At 31.2% G+C, this 17,269-nt stretch overlaps 2 protein-coding genes across 2 annotated transcripts in view; both read right to left on the bottom strand.

Annotated features, from left to right (window-relative positions):
- Positions 1–17,269, bottom strand: part of LOC145331579 (long-chain-fatty-acid--CoA ligase ACSBG2-like) — a 292,684-nt gene that overhangs the window by 208,093 nt on the left and 67,322 nt on the right. The gene's annotated exons all lie outside the window — the stretch shown is intronic.
- Positions 13,888–17,269, bottom strand: part of LOC145331580 (potassium voltage-gated channel protein Shab-like) — a 133,290-nt gene continuing 129,908 nt past the window's right edge. The window contains exons 21-22 of the mRNA XM_080176325.1: positions 16,729–16,784; positions 13,888–16,253 (exon numbers count right to left, since the gene is read on the bottom strand). Coding sequence (XP_080032451.1) covers positions 16,211–16,253; positions 16,729–16,784 — 99 coding nt within the window. The 3' untranslated portion in view covers positions 13,888–16,210. The remainder of the gene's footprint in view (positions 16,254–16,728; positions 16,785–17,269) is intronic.

A 17,269-nucleotide genomic window follows, 5' to 3' on the forward strand; every position in this document is an offset into this window, starting at 1 on the left:
TTATTTATAGTTTAAACTTAGGTGTATTACTTTAATATGTTTGATTTTAAAACATATATTAATGTGAGTAGAACATTTGGTCCTATTTACAGGAAATAATTTTCTTTTAAACTTTAATTTGTTATTTTTATCTTTTGATATAATATTTACTTCCTTCAGTTTAGTGTCGGTTTTAAACTATAATTATTAAGTTATAAAACCTTTTTCTGTTGACATACAATCCAGGTATCTAAAGGGATAAGGCGATGGTCGATAAATTGATATTCATCCCCAAAGAAAATACACAATATTACCCTTTCTGTAGATGTAGTGGTTAAAACTTTTGGACACTCAGTTTGATATACCAACTAACTAATCAATATTTTATAAAAGTCTCCAAAGCTTTTAAAACATTGAATGAGATAACGTTATGATAAAACTTTGGGGACTAGTGTAATAAACAGAAAAATGTCCCTTCCTGCATACTATATTACATTTCATGCTTGATACATAAGATAAAATGAGTTTTTATTTTCAAACTTTTAGATCTGTAGTATAGATGTATTACATACAACTTCCTCCCTTCCTTTTTTAAAGACCTCCTTCGTCTGCTTCTAAATTATTTTCTGCTACTTGACTGTGTTAATAAAAGTTTCACCATTTTGGTTGATTTTCAATGACCCAATAAAAAGGTTGCACAAGGTGGTTGCTATTGGGAAATACAGTCATTTAAACCTTTCTCCCTCTAGTGGTTTACTCTAATTTCAAACTTATGAAAGTTATGTTGCTATTATTTTGTAGCTCCATAATTCCCCTCCCCCCCTTTTCTGCCCAACAAGAAAGGTTAAATTGATGGCTGTCAAAAAGACTTTTCCAACCCATTACACCCAGCCACCAGAATATTGTGAAACAGGAAAGTGACAGGGAGGGAGGGGACAATGGGCTTTTCATTATACTAGTCCCCAAAGTTTTATAATAACATTTTCTTATTTGTTGTCCTAACAATTTTGGGGACTTTTATTTTGATTGATTGCATCATTATTCACTAAACAACTAAATGTAATCTACATAAGGGATAATTTTGTGTATTATCATTGGGGTGCACATCAATTTATTGGCCATTGTCTTATCCCTTTAGACCCCTGGGAAAGAGAGAAGGACCATTTATTCATTCAAATTGAATTTTTATTGTTTTAGTATTTTTAAAAATTTAAAACTAAAATGTATTATTTTCAATCCGGACAAATTGCTTAAATTAAAACAGCTTATAGTGCCTAATAAAAATTACGTCATACGATAAAAATGTTCAATGATAGGCCATTATAAATTTTACCATTGGTCAATTACAATGTATATTGGCCTATCGTTGGTCATCTGTATTGTATGACGTCATTTTTTATTAGGCGCTATCAGCTGCTTTCTTATGATTTTCATGGGATTTTAAAAATATTTACAAGTCCTACAACTTTTACAAAGATTTTTTCAGTAAAATTGGCATAAATCAAACTTGAGTTTACATCAATTTACCAGGGATCTAAAGGGATAAGACAATGGCTGATAAATAGATTTACATCCCAATTGATGGTACACAAAATTACTCCTTCTGTAGATTACAATTAGTGGCTGAAACGTTAGAGACCTCAACTTTATTAACCTACCAATCAAAATCCACTTAAATCCCAAAAGTTGTTTAGCCAGCGACTAAGAAAACGTTATTATAACTTTTGGAACTAGTGTAATAAATAGCCCATTGTCCCCTCTCGCTCAGCCTTATTGTACTTTAAGTACACACAAGACACAATTTACATAACTTAATTGAAAATATAGGTTACATCTATTCAAATCAGCAAGAATCTTATTTTATGATATGTAAAAATTTTGAAAATGGATATTATTGTCTATTAGAAAAAAGAGAAACCAACCAAAACAATCATAGAAGAGTTAGGTTGTATTATTAGAATATACACTATATAGAATAATTTTAATAATATAATGAATATTTATTATAAGTAATATTTTTCATCTATATTTTATTCCTTGTTATAAATAGAACGTATTTATTAATAATTCTTTTCATCAAAACTATAATCTGAATGAATACTTTATTTTCAAAAATCTATCCTAGATTTTTTTGTTACATGCACTTTTTATTTAAGAAAGCCTTTATATTTTTAGTGAAGATTCCCATAATTAGGAATATCTACTAAGTTTTTCGTCATTCCTTTCATTTACAATACAAAGTAGAACGATGTCTGTCTGTTTGTCTGTCTGTCTGTTTGTTTGTAGCGAGGGATCTCGCTAACCGCTGAACCGATCGGGTTCTCCTTTACAGGGTAGCTTCTCATAGGTCCCGGGAAGGTTTATAACTATTTTCTTGGGGTGGGACACCCCAAACCCGAACTTATGCTCTGCGCAATACAGATGATTTCTACATCCCCAATGTTCGATGCATTTCATTTTTTAAACACCCTTTGTTTAATTTTCCTCGTGTTTATAACGAGTTACCTAATGATTTTAAAAATCTTGAAACTAATAGAATTCTAAACTTGAAAAAAGTAAAGGATTACCTGTTAAATTCGATATAAATTTTTGTACTTTTGTTAAAGATAGAGAACACCATACTAAATTTTTTACCAACAAATATTAATATTAACATCATACGTGACTACTATAGTTTAATACTTCTAAACCTGAACCAACCCACCTTGTCCTGCTTGGGCCACCACCAAGCCACCACTCCTGACAACAACATCACTATTTTACTATTAATATTAATTACTCTATTCCGGAACCAGCTTTACAGGCAAGCTTTTCTTGTAACAGTGGATAGCTTACATGCCTTCTTTGAATCTGGATCACATGTATCTTACCTTTTATGAACCCGACCATAATCATCATGATTTACAATATACAACAATAGTAATAATTAATAAAATATTTGGGTATAGTCCTTTCCACGACATCCCTCCATAAGGAGCGATTCTTCGTATTTTTCACAGTAGCTTTTCTCCTATTTCTAGCCCCTGCGGGGGGCTCTAACCCTGCAGGGCCAATTACCTAACCCTGTGGGGCAATCACCTAACACAATATAACCTAACCTAACCTAAAATAACCTATAAAAAGCCATTTTAAAAATACGAAGAATCGCTCCTTATGGAGGGATGTCGTGGAAAGGACTATACCCAAATATTTTATTTGTAAACATATTGTCAATTTGATCTCATGTAATAAAATATTTTAGTATTTTTTTAACCCCCCTAAAAAATGAAAAATACCCCCCCCCCCTAAAATTTTTTTTTACAGTCTTATTTTAAATTTAAAATACGAAAATTTATTTATATTGATCAAATTTATCAATAAGTCTTTTCTTTAATTAGGGTCGGTCCGACCGTTACTTTGCATGATGATTCATATAACAGTTAGGTACGATTTAGAAAGTGTAAAAACTCTATAATCGTTACCAAATTGTCCGTATGTTCATTTTAAACATGTTGATTTTTATATTATTATCCTCTGATTATTGGAATACTGATTTCTAGGACAACAAAGTACAAAGTTATAACCAAAGTATTTCTATAGTCAAGTCCTAAAAATGCAATTATGTCTTACAACATTATCCTGTATTTAAGCATTTTTCAACAAAAGTATTTACAATTTAGTTTCGACTTATATACATTTATATTCTGATTATTCAGTTCTGACACTCCACAAATGTTAATATTCGTTTGTCCTACCGTTTCAGAGCTTCGCTTTTATGAATGTTTTATTATTATTATCTAATAATTTGCGCTGCTAATATTTAAGCGGCAACGATGGCACGTCTAAATTGGTGATTATACTCATGATAAGATTTGGCAAATTAGCTCCTCTTTAAATTAATCCTCTGATAGAATCTTCTGTGATGATTAACATATTAATTTACACGACCAAGGGTGGAAGCCAATATTCTAAAAGCTTTGATAATTTCCCACTGAGTCAATTTGGCTCTATTATGTTTAGAAATAAAAAGAATATAAATATATTTAATAACATTTAACTTTAAAACGGTAAAATCAAGAAAAACTTGTTGTAAAACTTGTCGTAAATGATCTTACCTAATATTTGACCGTCGTGATCAAGAGGTGCCAAAGTGCGTAATAACTAAAAAAGTTTACTTTGTAACTACTACTGCTATGTCTGCTGCGTGATATCAATAGCAAGAATAAGGTCAATGCTGACACAGACAATCAAGGTTTACAATATTTGGTTTATTATTGTAGTCCAATTTATCTCTTATAATATACAATACAAAGTAGAATGTCCCTTAACCCTTACAGATCGGGCCCCTATTCCCACCTTAATAGATCGGGGGGGGGGGGGCGGGGGGGGGGATCATATTGACCCCCCCCTCTATCTCGGCTTCTGTTACAGATAATGACGTAAAATTTTTTTCTGGTGGTTCATGTGTATTTTTAGAGAAAATTACTTTTTCTAGTCATAGCGATCAGGCTGCTCCTTAGCCGCTTTTTAGCGGCCAGCCGCTAAATTTTAAAACAGCTGTAGAGCGGCCAATTTTGCAGCTAGGATGACCAAATTTTAGGACGAACTTTTATTTTTCATAACAAAAAAATTACTTTTTCTGAACATCGCCGAAAAACGGCAAATAACGGAAACCGCCATTTTCGGCGGTTACGGCGGTAAAACGGCGGTTGGCGGCGCCAATTAATATTTTTATCTGTTTATTGTTGCTCAAGGTTTTACCAAAAAAATTTTAGGTCTCTAGCTGTAATAGAAGCCACGATATTCATGATATATGTCTGTAGTAAAAGCCGGACAAAAATCGGTCATAAAGTCGGTCAGGGTGCGGTCAAACGGCCATAACACCACATTTCTCATAAGGTCATTGATATCTCAGTATTCACCAAAAAAAATTTAGGTTTCCATCTTATACACAAAAGTCATAATGTAGAAATTAAGATTTATTTAGAATATTTTTTAAATTTTGGTCCTACCCAACCGACTTTGACCGGACACCACGACCGACACAGACCAGATATCCTAATAAAATCAACTCTTGCCGACGTATAATTACTAAACTTAAAAAGTCATGAAGTCACAGCTCTCCATCTTACCTACAAAAAAAATGACATTGAAAAAACTAGAGAGGGGGGGTCAATATGACCCCCCCCCCGATCTGTAAGGGTTAAGATCTTAGTAACCACTGAACCGATTGGACTCTACTCTTAAGGGAATATACCTACTGGTCCTGTGATGGTTTTAAGCTAATTTCTTTTCTCCAAAAAAATTCCCCCCCTCCCATCGAAAAAAAAAATGATCTTTTTTTACTCTTTCTTGTTAAATCTAAATAACACAAAAATAGGTTAATCAAAGCTCTTGGAAGCAAAGCCCCTAGAGGCTAGGGCCGAAACCGCTAGTGTACAGTATAAAGTATTACGACGTTTGGACTGACGGACTGACGTTCGGACATAGCTAATTAAAGGATACCTGCGCTAAAGGGTAAAATATTTTTGTAAGTCTAATTCTGAATTAAGATCCTATTTTAGGGGTTCAAATAAAGCTAACAATATTTCTTAATGTCTGTTCTATATTGATGTTGGATTCAAAAGGATATAAAGTTATATTTGTCTTTATATAAAGATAGATAGACAGATAGATAGACAATGAAATAGAAAGATTTGTGTCTGTACTACCATATTTACATTGGACGAAAGTCTAAAGGATTTAAAGTTATATTTGGACTTAACCTTACCCCGGCCTAGCCTTTGTATTTGTAGGCGTAGAATTAATTTCAAAATATGCCCCCATTTTTATTTAATTTTCCTCCTAATATGCCAGGGATCTAAAGGGATAAGACAATGGCCAATAATTTACATCCCAATTATGAAGCACATAATTACCCCTTCAGTAGATTAAAGAATAAAATTAAATTAAATGAATCAACCAATCAAAATTCATCAAATTCCCCAAATTTGTTGAGCCAACGAATAAGAAAACATTATTATAAAACTTTAAGGACTATTGTAATAAACAGCCCATTGTCCCCTCTCTCTCTCTCTCTCTCCGAAAAAAGACACTTTTCATGACGTTTGCTTCTTAAAATTTAACTAAACTAAACTGTGTTGACTGTATTTAATTTTTAAAGATATCTAAATGAAAAAATAAATTTTGATCTACGGAAAATTATTTAATTGTTGACATCCCTGGTTTTTAGTTAAAGACCCTTGAAAACTTGATAATTTGGCAGAGCATTTGTTTAGTCTAAGACTTGAATCAGTGGCGTACACAGCGATTCACAGAGGTGGGGGGGGGGGGTGGATGGGGGTTAAGTGTGAGAAACCATTAGGTGTAAGAAAAGGAGAAAAAAGGAAGCTTTTTATACAGACGTCATACTGGCCTACCATTTGTCAATTAAAATGTATATTGGCCTGCATTATTAGTCTGTGTATTGGTCATTTCACATTCAAATTGTATGGTGTACTATAAAGAGCTTCAAAAAAAGGGCGTTTCAAATTTCAATTTTTAGGGGGGTGTTTACAGCCCTCTTAACCTTCTAACGCATGCCACTGATTGAATAGATAGTTAGTCAAGATGATAGTATGAACAAGTTAGTTTAGGTGAAATACAGATTATATCCTTTGATCATAAAACTAATTTTAGATATAAAACAATATATATTCTAAAATATTTAAATCTAAATTTTGTTTCTTGTATTATTGAGATGATGTTAAGACTCTAGGGAGCTCGGTGTCGCTTCGGGTAATAGGTAACTATACCTCTCTCCACGCACCTTGAAACATACTCCGCTTATGAATGCGGTGTAAAGCGTACAATCGCCCATCAGACAACCAACTCTATGAGATGCATGACCTTTGTCTGAGAAGTCCCAACTGTGCATGGTAACGAGTTGCGCCTGTTTTGGGCCAAGGCATTCCCCCCACTCTCACTATTTACGTCGCGCATCTGACATAGTAGCAGTGGGAACCATTTTTAACGTCTTTAGTTATGACGTGGTGTCGGACCGAGATTCGATCACCTTCCCGACGACGAGCGGATGCGCTACGTGTTGAGCCACAATCGCGGGTTTTATTAATGATAATATGTAGTAATAAAGGTAAAGATTTATCATATATGTACTGTATGCGGCTCTATATTGCATAGTATCAAATGCTTAATAAAGTCAAACTGTCTATAATTGTCTATAATTACTTGGATCTTGCACCAGATTTCATGTACTCTACAAAAGTGAAACCCATAACTGGCTAAAATAACGAAACCCTATGGCTATATTGCATCGTATCAAATGCTTTAATAAAGTCAAACTGTCTATAATAGTCTATAATTACTTGGATCTTACACCAGATTTTCATGTACTCTACTAAAGTGAAACTAATAACTGGCTAAAATAACGATACCCCCAATCCACCCCTTTTACCCAATCCCCTCCCCTCCTACTGGATGATCGAGCTGATCAATAAAAGATGTCCATGTTAGCAACCTAAATTGACGAAATTGTCGCGGGTAATTGAGAGGTACTTAAAAAACATAAGTTGAAAAGGAAAAAAATAAATTAAGAGTTTTGAGAAATTTTAATATTTTTCGCAAGTATATTACATTTATGTATAAACTAACACCAAAGTTTTTATTTCTGAAAGTCACTCATCTAATCAAAAACTTGAGAAAAATTCTTTTTTCAAATTCGTATATTGGAATTTAACTTTTTGGCACAAGGTCATAAATAACATATTAATATTAGGGATAAGACAATGTGAATAATGTAAAGCCCCAATGATGATACACAAAATTACCCTTTCTTTACAATTAGTACTTGAAACGGTTGGACACTAAATCAACCAATAAAGCTTTAATAAAAGTCCCCAAAGTTTTCGTAAGAAAACGTTATTGTAAAAATTTGGGGACTATTGCAATTAAAAGCCCAATGTCCCCTCCCTCCCTGTATTGATATAAGTTGGGACACAGTTGTTTTTTATTAGCTTTTATATTCTGTGCACTGTGGGCTACAATTGAATCAAGACAAAAGTAAGTGCCGAGCCCTGGGACCTATGTAGGGTGAAAATAGACATAAATCCTTGATGATTCCAGGCGGAGACAAAATATTTTAGCGGGGTCTTTTGGTTTTTTTTCAATTTAAAGTTCTGAAAAAAAATTGAAAAAAAATATGAAAATCTTTAATAAAAAACAAACAAAAAATAATTTTCAATATTTTTTTTTACCAAAAGATACAAACAACTTATTTAAATACTATAAGCTTTAAAAAAATCACAATTTTCAAATTTAGACTTTCAATATAAAGATTTGTAGAAAAAACCTAACAACAAATTCTAACATATTTCTGATCAACATAGCAATAAAACGTCTTTTGCAAAATCTTTATAATCAAAAATAAATAGCACTTACTAAAGACTTTTTTTCATTTAAACTTATACTTTTCACATTAATTAACTTTAAAGATTGATTTTTTCTAAAAGAAAGGTTGCGTGATTTTTTTATTCATAATTAATTGCCTAATTTTGAGATTCAGATAAAAAACTTTACTACTTTATATTACTGGATACTCTACTAGCAGCGGCTACGCCTCTAGAGGCATATGAGGCCCTTGGGTTGGGGGGGAAGTCGAACCCCCCTTACAATTACAGTTTTTTTTAATGAATAAGTCAAAAACATTTATTTTGGAGAGTTAATTCTCTTGGGATAGTGGTGGTACCCTTTCCTAAAATAGTTATAAACCTTACCAGGACATATGAAAAGCTACCATGTAAAGGAGAACCATAGTTCACAAAGACTCACATAGAACATGTTACTTTATTATAAAGATACATATATACACAGAAACTCTACAATCAGAGTATGTCTGTTTGTTTATCCGTCTGTATAAAAAACAATACAAAACATATTTATTTTGCTATAGCGGCTACGCCCTTAGAGGCCTTTAGGGGCACTTAAGAGGTGAAGAAGGGGTTGAATTCAACAACTATATTTTTATTTTAGGCTTAAAAAGAAAAAGTTTTTTTTGTGTGTTGAGGTCCTTTTTTAAGGGGCGATTTCTCTTCTCTTTCTCAAAAGAAGTTATAAACCTTCCAAGGACCCAGGAGAAGCTACATAGTAAAGTAAAAAAAGAACCATATCAGTTCTTAAGCATCAGAAAGATGGACAAACAGACATCAATCTATTTTGTATCATAAATAGTGCTTTAAAGCAGGGAGAGAAATATCATCTGGAAAAAAAAAATTTTCCTATCGTTTAAAAGTTATATCCCTGTATAAAAAAGATAGGATGTCCGTGTGTTTTTTCTGTCTGTGCCTAAAGTTCTTGCTAACCGCTGGACCAATTTGGTTCTTCTTTATTGACCTATCTTTTAGACTGATAATTGGATCAACATATTAAGGAGTAGTTTAGTGTCTATTAATCCTTATATAAAAGTAACAGTTTCTGTGTCTGTCTGTTTGTCTGTGTGTGTGTGTGAGGGTGTCTGTCGGTACCGAAGATTCTTTGTAACCGCTTAACTGATATAGTTCTTCATGGTTCAAGTTTATCATGGACCTGAGAAGTTTTGAGTTTAGAAAAAATTAGTTCCTACCCAACATTTAAAAAAAAATTTTTCTTTTACATACTAAAACTGAAAGTAGGGGAGGGGTCAACTTCCCCCCACTTGTCAAGGGCCCCTAGATGCCTCTAGGGGCAAAACCGCTAGTGATAAAATAATTTTTATCTTGAATTATAATTAAATTGTTCTTTTTCCATTTAATAAAATATAATTGTAATTATCAACCTCAAAGAATATCCAGTATTAGGTAATTGGATTTAACAAGGGAAAAAGACAACATCCATAATTAGTGAAGCTCTTAAGTTTAAAAGAATACAAATAAAGAAATTAGCAGGTGTAACATACAGATACAAAAATATATTAATCAGAGCAAGATGGGACAATGGGCTGTTTATTAGACTAGTCCCCATAGTTTAATATAGGAATTTGTTATTCGTTGGCTTAACTACTTAGGGGACCTGTTGCGATTTTTGTTTGGTTGGATTATTAAATTAAGTGCCCAACATTTCAACCATTAACTGAAACATACAGAAGGGTTATCCATGTATCATATTTGGGAATGTCAATCAATTTAGCGGTCATTGTCTTATCCCTTTAGATCCCTGAATAGTAATTAACAATGATCAATGGTTCTTTTTTTTCTATGTAGCTTCTCATTGGTTCTTAGAAGGTTTATAACTTATTTTGGGAGGGTACCTCCACCATCCTAGGAGAAATCAAAAAAAAGGAAAAGGACCCCATTTCACACACAAAAATTTTTTTTTTCTTTTTAAGTCTAAAATAAAAATCTAGTTGTAGAATTCAACCACTTCTTCCCCTCTCAAGTGCCCCTAAAGGCCTCAAGGGGCGTAGCCGCTAGTACCAAATAAATATATTCTGTAATGTTTTTATACAGACAGATGAACAAACAGACATACTCTGATTGTAGAGTTTCTGTGTATATATGTATCTTTATAATAAAGTAACATGTTCTATGTGAGTCTTTGTGCACCAAGGGATCTCACTAACCACTGAACCAATATGGTTCTCCTTTACATAGTAGCTTCTTATGTCCTGGTAAGGTTTATAACTATTTTGGGGAAGGGTACCATCACTATCCCAAGAGAATTAACTCTCCAAAATAAATGTTTTTAACTTTTTCATTAAAAAAACTGTAATTGTAAGGGGGGTTCGTCTTCCCCCCCCCAACCTAAGGGTCCCTATATGCCTCTAGAGGCGTAGCCGCTGCTAGTAGAGTATCCAATGATATAAAGCAGTAAGGTTTTTTATCTGAATCTCAAAATTAGGCAATTAATTATGAATAAAAAATCACGCAACCTTTCTTTTAGAAAAAATCAATCTTTAAAGTTAATTAATGTGAAAAGTATAAGTTTAAATGAAAAAAAGTCTTTAGTAAGTGCTATTTATTTTTGATGATAAAGATTTTGCAAAAGACGTTTTATTGCTATGTTGATCAGAAATATGTTAGAATTTGTTGTTAGGTTTTTTCTACAAATCTTTATATTGAAAGTCTAAATTTGAAAATTGTGATTTTTTTAAAGCTTATAGTATTTATATAAGTTGTTTGTATCTTTTAGTAAAAAAAAAATATTACAAATTATTTTTTGTTTGTTTTTTATTAAAGATTTTCATATTTTTTTTCAATTTTTTTTCAGAACTTTAAATTGAAAAAAAACCAAAAGACCCCGCTAGAATATTTTGTCTCCACCTGGAATCATCAAGGATTTATGTCTATTTTCACCCTACATAGGTCCCAGGGCTCGGCACTTACTTTTGTCTTGATTCAATTGTAGCCCACAGTGTGTGATTAATTAAACCAGAGATGGAGATCACATTGGGCTGTTTAATGCACTAGTCCCCAAAGTTTTATAATAACGTTTTCTTTTTCGTTGGTCTAACAACATTGGGGACTTTTGTTTGAATTTTGAATGGTTATTGTACTAAATCGAGTGTCCAAACTTTTCCTCCAAAAATTGTAATCTACAAAAGGGATAAATTTGTGTATCATCATTGAGTAAATACATTAATTTATCGGCAATTGTCTTATCCCGTTAGATTGGGGTTGCACATATTCTTATTTAAAAAACATATTGTTTTTGTATGGTTTTGTGTATTTTTTTAAAGCCAAAAACCAATTTTTAATTCTATTTTGAGTGTTTATCAAATATCCAGATAAATAAATAGACACTTCTCATAGAGTTTCTACAATGAAGTGATTTATCCATTTATCTTAAAACTGGAGGCTACGACCTTGAGGCCTTTAACGGCCACTGAGGTTGGAAGGAGGGGGGGGGGGGGATTTGACCCCCTAACTTTTGATTTTGGTTTCAAATAGAAAAAGCAAAAAATCAAATCGGTTCAGCGGTTACAGAAAAAACAAGTCCTGTTACTTTTATATATTGATCACATTTTTGATATTTCTATCTTCTTGTAGATAGTTTTTCGGCTTGCTTTTAAATAAACTTTTATTACTTGTTATTACTGCGCTTTATTTTTACACAAGCGGATACGCCTCCAGCATCGTTAAAATTGAGGGGGAGAGTCGACTTCACCTCCCCCCAATTTTGATTTAAGTTTTTAAGAGGGGTAGAATTTTATTTTAGAGCGTGGAGATACACTCCCCCCCAAAAAAATCAAAAACCTTCCCAGGACCCATATTATCTTCACTGTAAAGGAGACCCATATATGTTGTTCGGTTATTGAGATCCTTTGCTACAGACAAAAAAAGCTTACTTTTTTTTTAAAGGGAAGCTTTTCTATAATTAGGTACGGTACGTGCGTCCGTAACGGATAGCATTTTTCGTTAATTTAAGCATGTTAGAATTGTCCTATCGATTTCAAACTTTGCATGGTGATCCCTGTAGTAGTTAGGTACAATTTAGAAAGCGTAGCAACTCTATAATCTATGATCTAATTATCCGATTGATCTGATTTTTGGTATACTGATTCCTAGGACAACAAAGTACAACATCATAAGCGAATCAACTATATAATCAAGTCCTAAAACATTATGCCAATAAACATTATCCTGTATCAAGCAGTTTTTCAACAAATTTACTTACAATTTTGCTTCGACTCTTAAACATTTATATTCTGATTATTCAGTTCTGACACTACAAGTGTTAATGTTCTACCATTTCAGAGCTTTGCTTTTATGGATGTTGTCATCCTTGTTATTATTTGCTGTTTTATTGGTGCACCAGTTTCACATATATTTGAATAATATATTAACAAACTTTCAGTCTCAACTTTTTATCTACACAGAGAGAAAATAAGATAAATAATTTAAACTTTGTATCACTGTCGCGTCCCACACAGGGAGGGAGGGAGGGGACAATGGGCTGTATATCACACTAGTAACCAAAGTTTTATAATAACGTTTTCTTAAATGTTAGCATAACAACTGACAAATTTGGAATTTTGATTGGTTGGATCATTTTGTTGAGTGTCCAAACATTTCAACCACTAATTGTAATCTACAGAAGGAGTAATTTTGTATATCATTAATGGAAATGTACATTTATCGGCCATCGTCTTATCCCTTTAGATCCCTGATGTATACAACTATCAAGTTATTAACTATTAACCACCACAAAGTGGCTGAGAAAAGATTAACCAACAAATAATTATTTTCACTTAGAGTAAAAGAATAGAGGGGTAATAATAGAAAATGTATGACCCCACCCCGTGGATAACGACTTTTAATTGGTTCATTGAATATCAGTCATTAGCGTCAGAATTATTAACAAGCTACAAAAGTTCAGAAAGCAATTTGCTAGCAGTCAAAAAAGGTCCCCAACACTAGACCCAGGTAGTTGTCTGGGTTATACATCTATATTTATACATTTATTTTTACCACCACAAAGTGGCTGAGAAAAGAGTAACCAAGAGCAATTATTTCAATTAAAAAAAAAATTCATTGTATGTACAAATAAAAATAAATAGGTATTTTAGGCTTTTAAGCTAATATTTTTTTGGACCAAGGAACAATCTTTAAAAAAGATTAAACTATGTGTCTGTATTTATATCAACGTATACTTTTTGTATGTCTTTCCCTTTTACATAAAATAGTAAGGTTTATTTGTCTGAAGCTAAAGATCTCAATAACTACTGAAAAAATTTAGTAATTTTATTTTTAGATGAAAGTCTCAAAGGGATAGTTTTTGGATATCTAAAAAAAAATTTAATACAGAGTCCCTAGATGCTAGGACCGCAGCTACTAGTATAATATAATATTTCTTTTATAATATTTTTTAGAATTTAAAATTAATAGTCATAAGTGACTTATATAGACAAAATATTTCAAGAGTAGCTAAGCAACTCTACTACTAATAAAAAAGTCCAGGTAAAAAGCTACATTTATTCATGCATTGATAAATATCTATATAAACAATTATATTAACAATAAGTTTTACAACACAAATATATTGTCAGAATTTTTATATATTTTGTTATTTCTAATTTTAACATAAATCAAGCTAATAAAATATTTTATATTCTGTATTAATATACCAAAAAAGTCTAGAGCATGTTTCCATGACAAAATAAAACCCCTTTAAAAGTTCATTTTATTATAGAATATATTTTGTAAATCCATAATCCTATCTGTTCCTTCTTGCAAGAGAGAATGTAATAAAATGATGTTTTTTTCCTCAAAATACCATGGAATCTAGAAAATCAAATATCTTGCAAGTTGCAAGAAACCTTTTTTTATTTCAAACAATTCTTTATCAAAAAAGCAAGATTCTATTTATTTTCTTTTGTATGGCAACTTCCTTAAACTTTTTGGGTCTAGAAATACAGGATTTTTAGAAAACAACATATGTATGGGTTGGTTTGATTTTACTTATTTTGCCAACATATTCTAAGTAATTAAATAAAAATGATTATGTAGTTCTAGCTTATAATGATTATGATTATGTATCTACTTGCCATAGGGAAGCTATTTCAATTATTACCATTCTTTTTTTAAAGAATTAAATCGAGAGTTTATCCTAAAATATCATATTTGGTAGTTTTTTTCTTTATAAAAGAAAACTATTTATTTTTTAATTCACATTGAGCAATAATCAAAAATAAAAATTAAGTTTTAAAAGCCCCAAATGTGGTGTTGCCACAAAAGATCAATTTACATAAGGTCTGATTTACATAAAACTTTTGTAATATATGTCTTTTATAGTATTAGGCCTTTGTAAATTAGATCTTTTGTAGCAACGCCCTATTAGTTTAGTTCATTATCTAGAGAATTAAAGTTACCAAAATCCAACAACAAATATAAAATAAAATTTTTAAGGTCTAAAAATACTTTTTTTCTTATTAAGGGAATAATATAGGTACTAGAATATCATTTTTCATAATGATTCAAAATAAACTTACACACAACACTAAAACAAAGTTGGAAAGGTGTAGTAGATCAAATATTTTGGCACCTTGAATAAAAGTTAAATAATTAAATGATTTAGCAGGATAAATAAATGTTATCATATTGCTTAAATAATACCTTTTACTTTTAACTTTTGTTTGTTTTGTAGTGGGTTAATTTAAGTTTAAAATTATATGTTAACAAATGTGCTAAAGGATGGGTCTGAAAACAGTCTGAAGTTAATAAATTAATTTCTTTTTTACTTTTTGTTTATATAATTTCATTTTTTAATCTCAAAACTCTTTTTATAATTTTTGGTATATAAAAAATAATCTAAAAAAGTTATATTTACGATAAGATGTTCTTGTTTATTTCACCTTTGCATAAGGAAATGTATGAGTATATATTGATAATTTTCAATACAACAAAATATAACTTTTTAAAATTTTTAGTTCACATAAAATTTATTTATAAATTGCTTCATGCTTTTAAAGTTCCCATTTGATAAAACTTATATTTTTGAAATGCATCTTGATAATGCTTTCCTTTAGAACAAACAATATATAATATATATTTACAAAAACTATGTTAATTTTATTAGAACATATTTAAGTAGATAAATTTGAATATGGTTTTGAAGGTACCAATAATACAACACATCAAAGATTCAATTAATTTTAATATTATACAACATTTACAAATGAGGTTTTAAATGGCTTTTTAGTGTATATATAAATATTTTATACAATGCCTTTATTAAATAATTTCAGAGGGATAAACATAATTCAGTTTGAAATAGATAAATAAACTACTAGTATATAACTATATACAGGGTGTCCCACTGAAAAAAAACGAAATTTTTTCAAGTTTTTTTTAGATCTTGGTTTTTTTTCTAACTTTCTAACACTGCACTGTTAGAGATAAAAAAAATACTTGAACAAATCCATATTTTTATTATAAAATTTCTTCTGGTTGTCTCACAAAACTGGAAAATATATGAAGCTTTTCTTGGTCACCCTGTATCATATTTGTATAAGAAAATTAATGGGCCATGGATGTTTGTATTGGCTTAATATGCAAATATAGTTATTACAGCAATATACAATTCTTAACAATCCACCATTTTAAATTTGACAAAATTCACAAACATAAAAATTACACAAAGAGTCTTTCTTCTTTTTTCTATCTTTTATATATCTTCAATCTCAATGAATTCAGGACCAAAGCCTTTTTGATACAATACTTTATATATATATCATATAAAAAGCGCCACAAATGAATTTTATTTGATTTTTTTTGAAGATTTTTTATGCTTTAGCGGCGGCTATTGAACCGTTGCACTTCTCATCTCTAAATAAATAAAATTAGAAATTATTTTCCTCATTACCATTTTTAAAAAAAAATTTAACGTAAATATGGTAAAAATAGCCATGACCACTTTTTATGAAAGCCATTTAGTTGACATAAACCTATGAAATTGAAAAAGTCGATCATCCATTTAAGTTTAGAAAAAAGTTAAAATTAATTTTCTTATGAGTGCAGTTACCTTCATCCAAAAATACTATAAACTTTTTATGGACCTTTAAGAGACATCACTGTAAAAGAGAACCCAATCGGTCCAGCGGAAAGTAACACAGGGTACACAAAGACAGTCAGTCAGACAAACATCTCGTAGTTTTCAAATACGAATTTAACAGTCTTAATTACTGCTATCTTAAGTTTATATAATACACAAATGGTTTTAAATTTGAACTTTTTATTGTTGCGATCCTCATGGCTAATATTGTTGGTACTTGTTCCTTGAAAATTAAATTAAAATTCTTACCCTTTGACTTTGAATCCTTTGAGTTCAGCTGCATCTTGTTGTTTCTTCATCATTACCTAAACATGGAAAAAACATTGGAGGTTTATCTCAACAAGTATTAACACAGCCAAGTCGGTACAAAAGAGAAGAAAGCAATTTGCTAGCAGAAGAAAAAGGTCCCCAACAGGGGGATCAGGTAGTTGTCTGGTTATACATCTATAATATAGATTTATTTCATAAATTTGTCGGAGTACAACTGATTTTTAGGTTGTAACCAAAAGAAAGTGGATTTTAAGAACTATATCTATATTCTTTAGGAACAGAACCTAAATGATAGGCAGAGTGAAATTCTCTAAATTTGAATGCTTTAGTCCCCAGAGAGAGAGAGAGAGAGAGAGAGAGAGAGAGAGAGAGAGAGAGAGAGAGAGAGAGAGAGAGAGATGGGACAATGGGTTGTTTATTACACTAGTCCCCAAAGTTTTATAATAGCGTGTTCTTATTAGTTGGCTTAACAACTTTGGGAACATTATTGAATTTTGATTGGTTGGTTTATTAAGTTAAG

Source organism: Acartia tonsa, chromosome 11 (genome assembly GCF_053477335.1).
Source record: "Acartia tonsa isolate MP-2025a chromosome 11, ASM5347733v1, whole genome shotgun sequence".
In the NCBI taxonomy this organism is placed as follows: Eukaryota; Metazoa; Arthropoda; class Copepoda; order Calanoida; family Acartiidae; genus Acartia; species Acartia tonsa.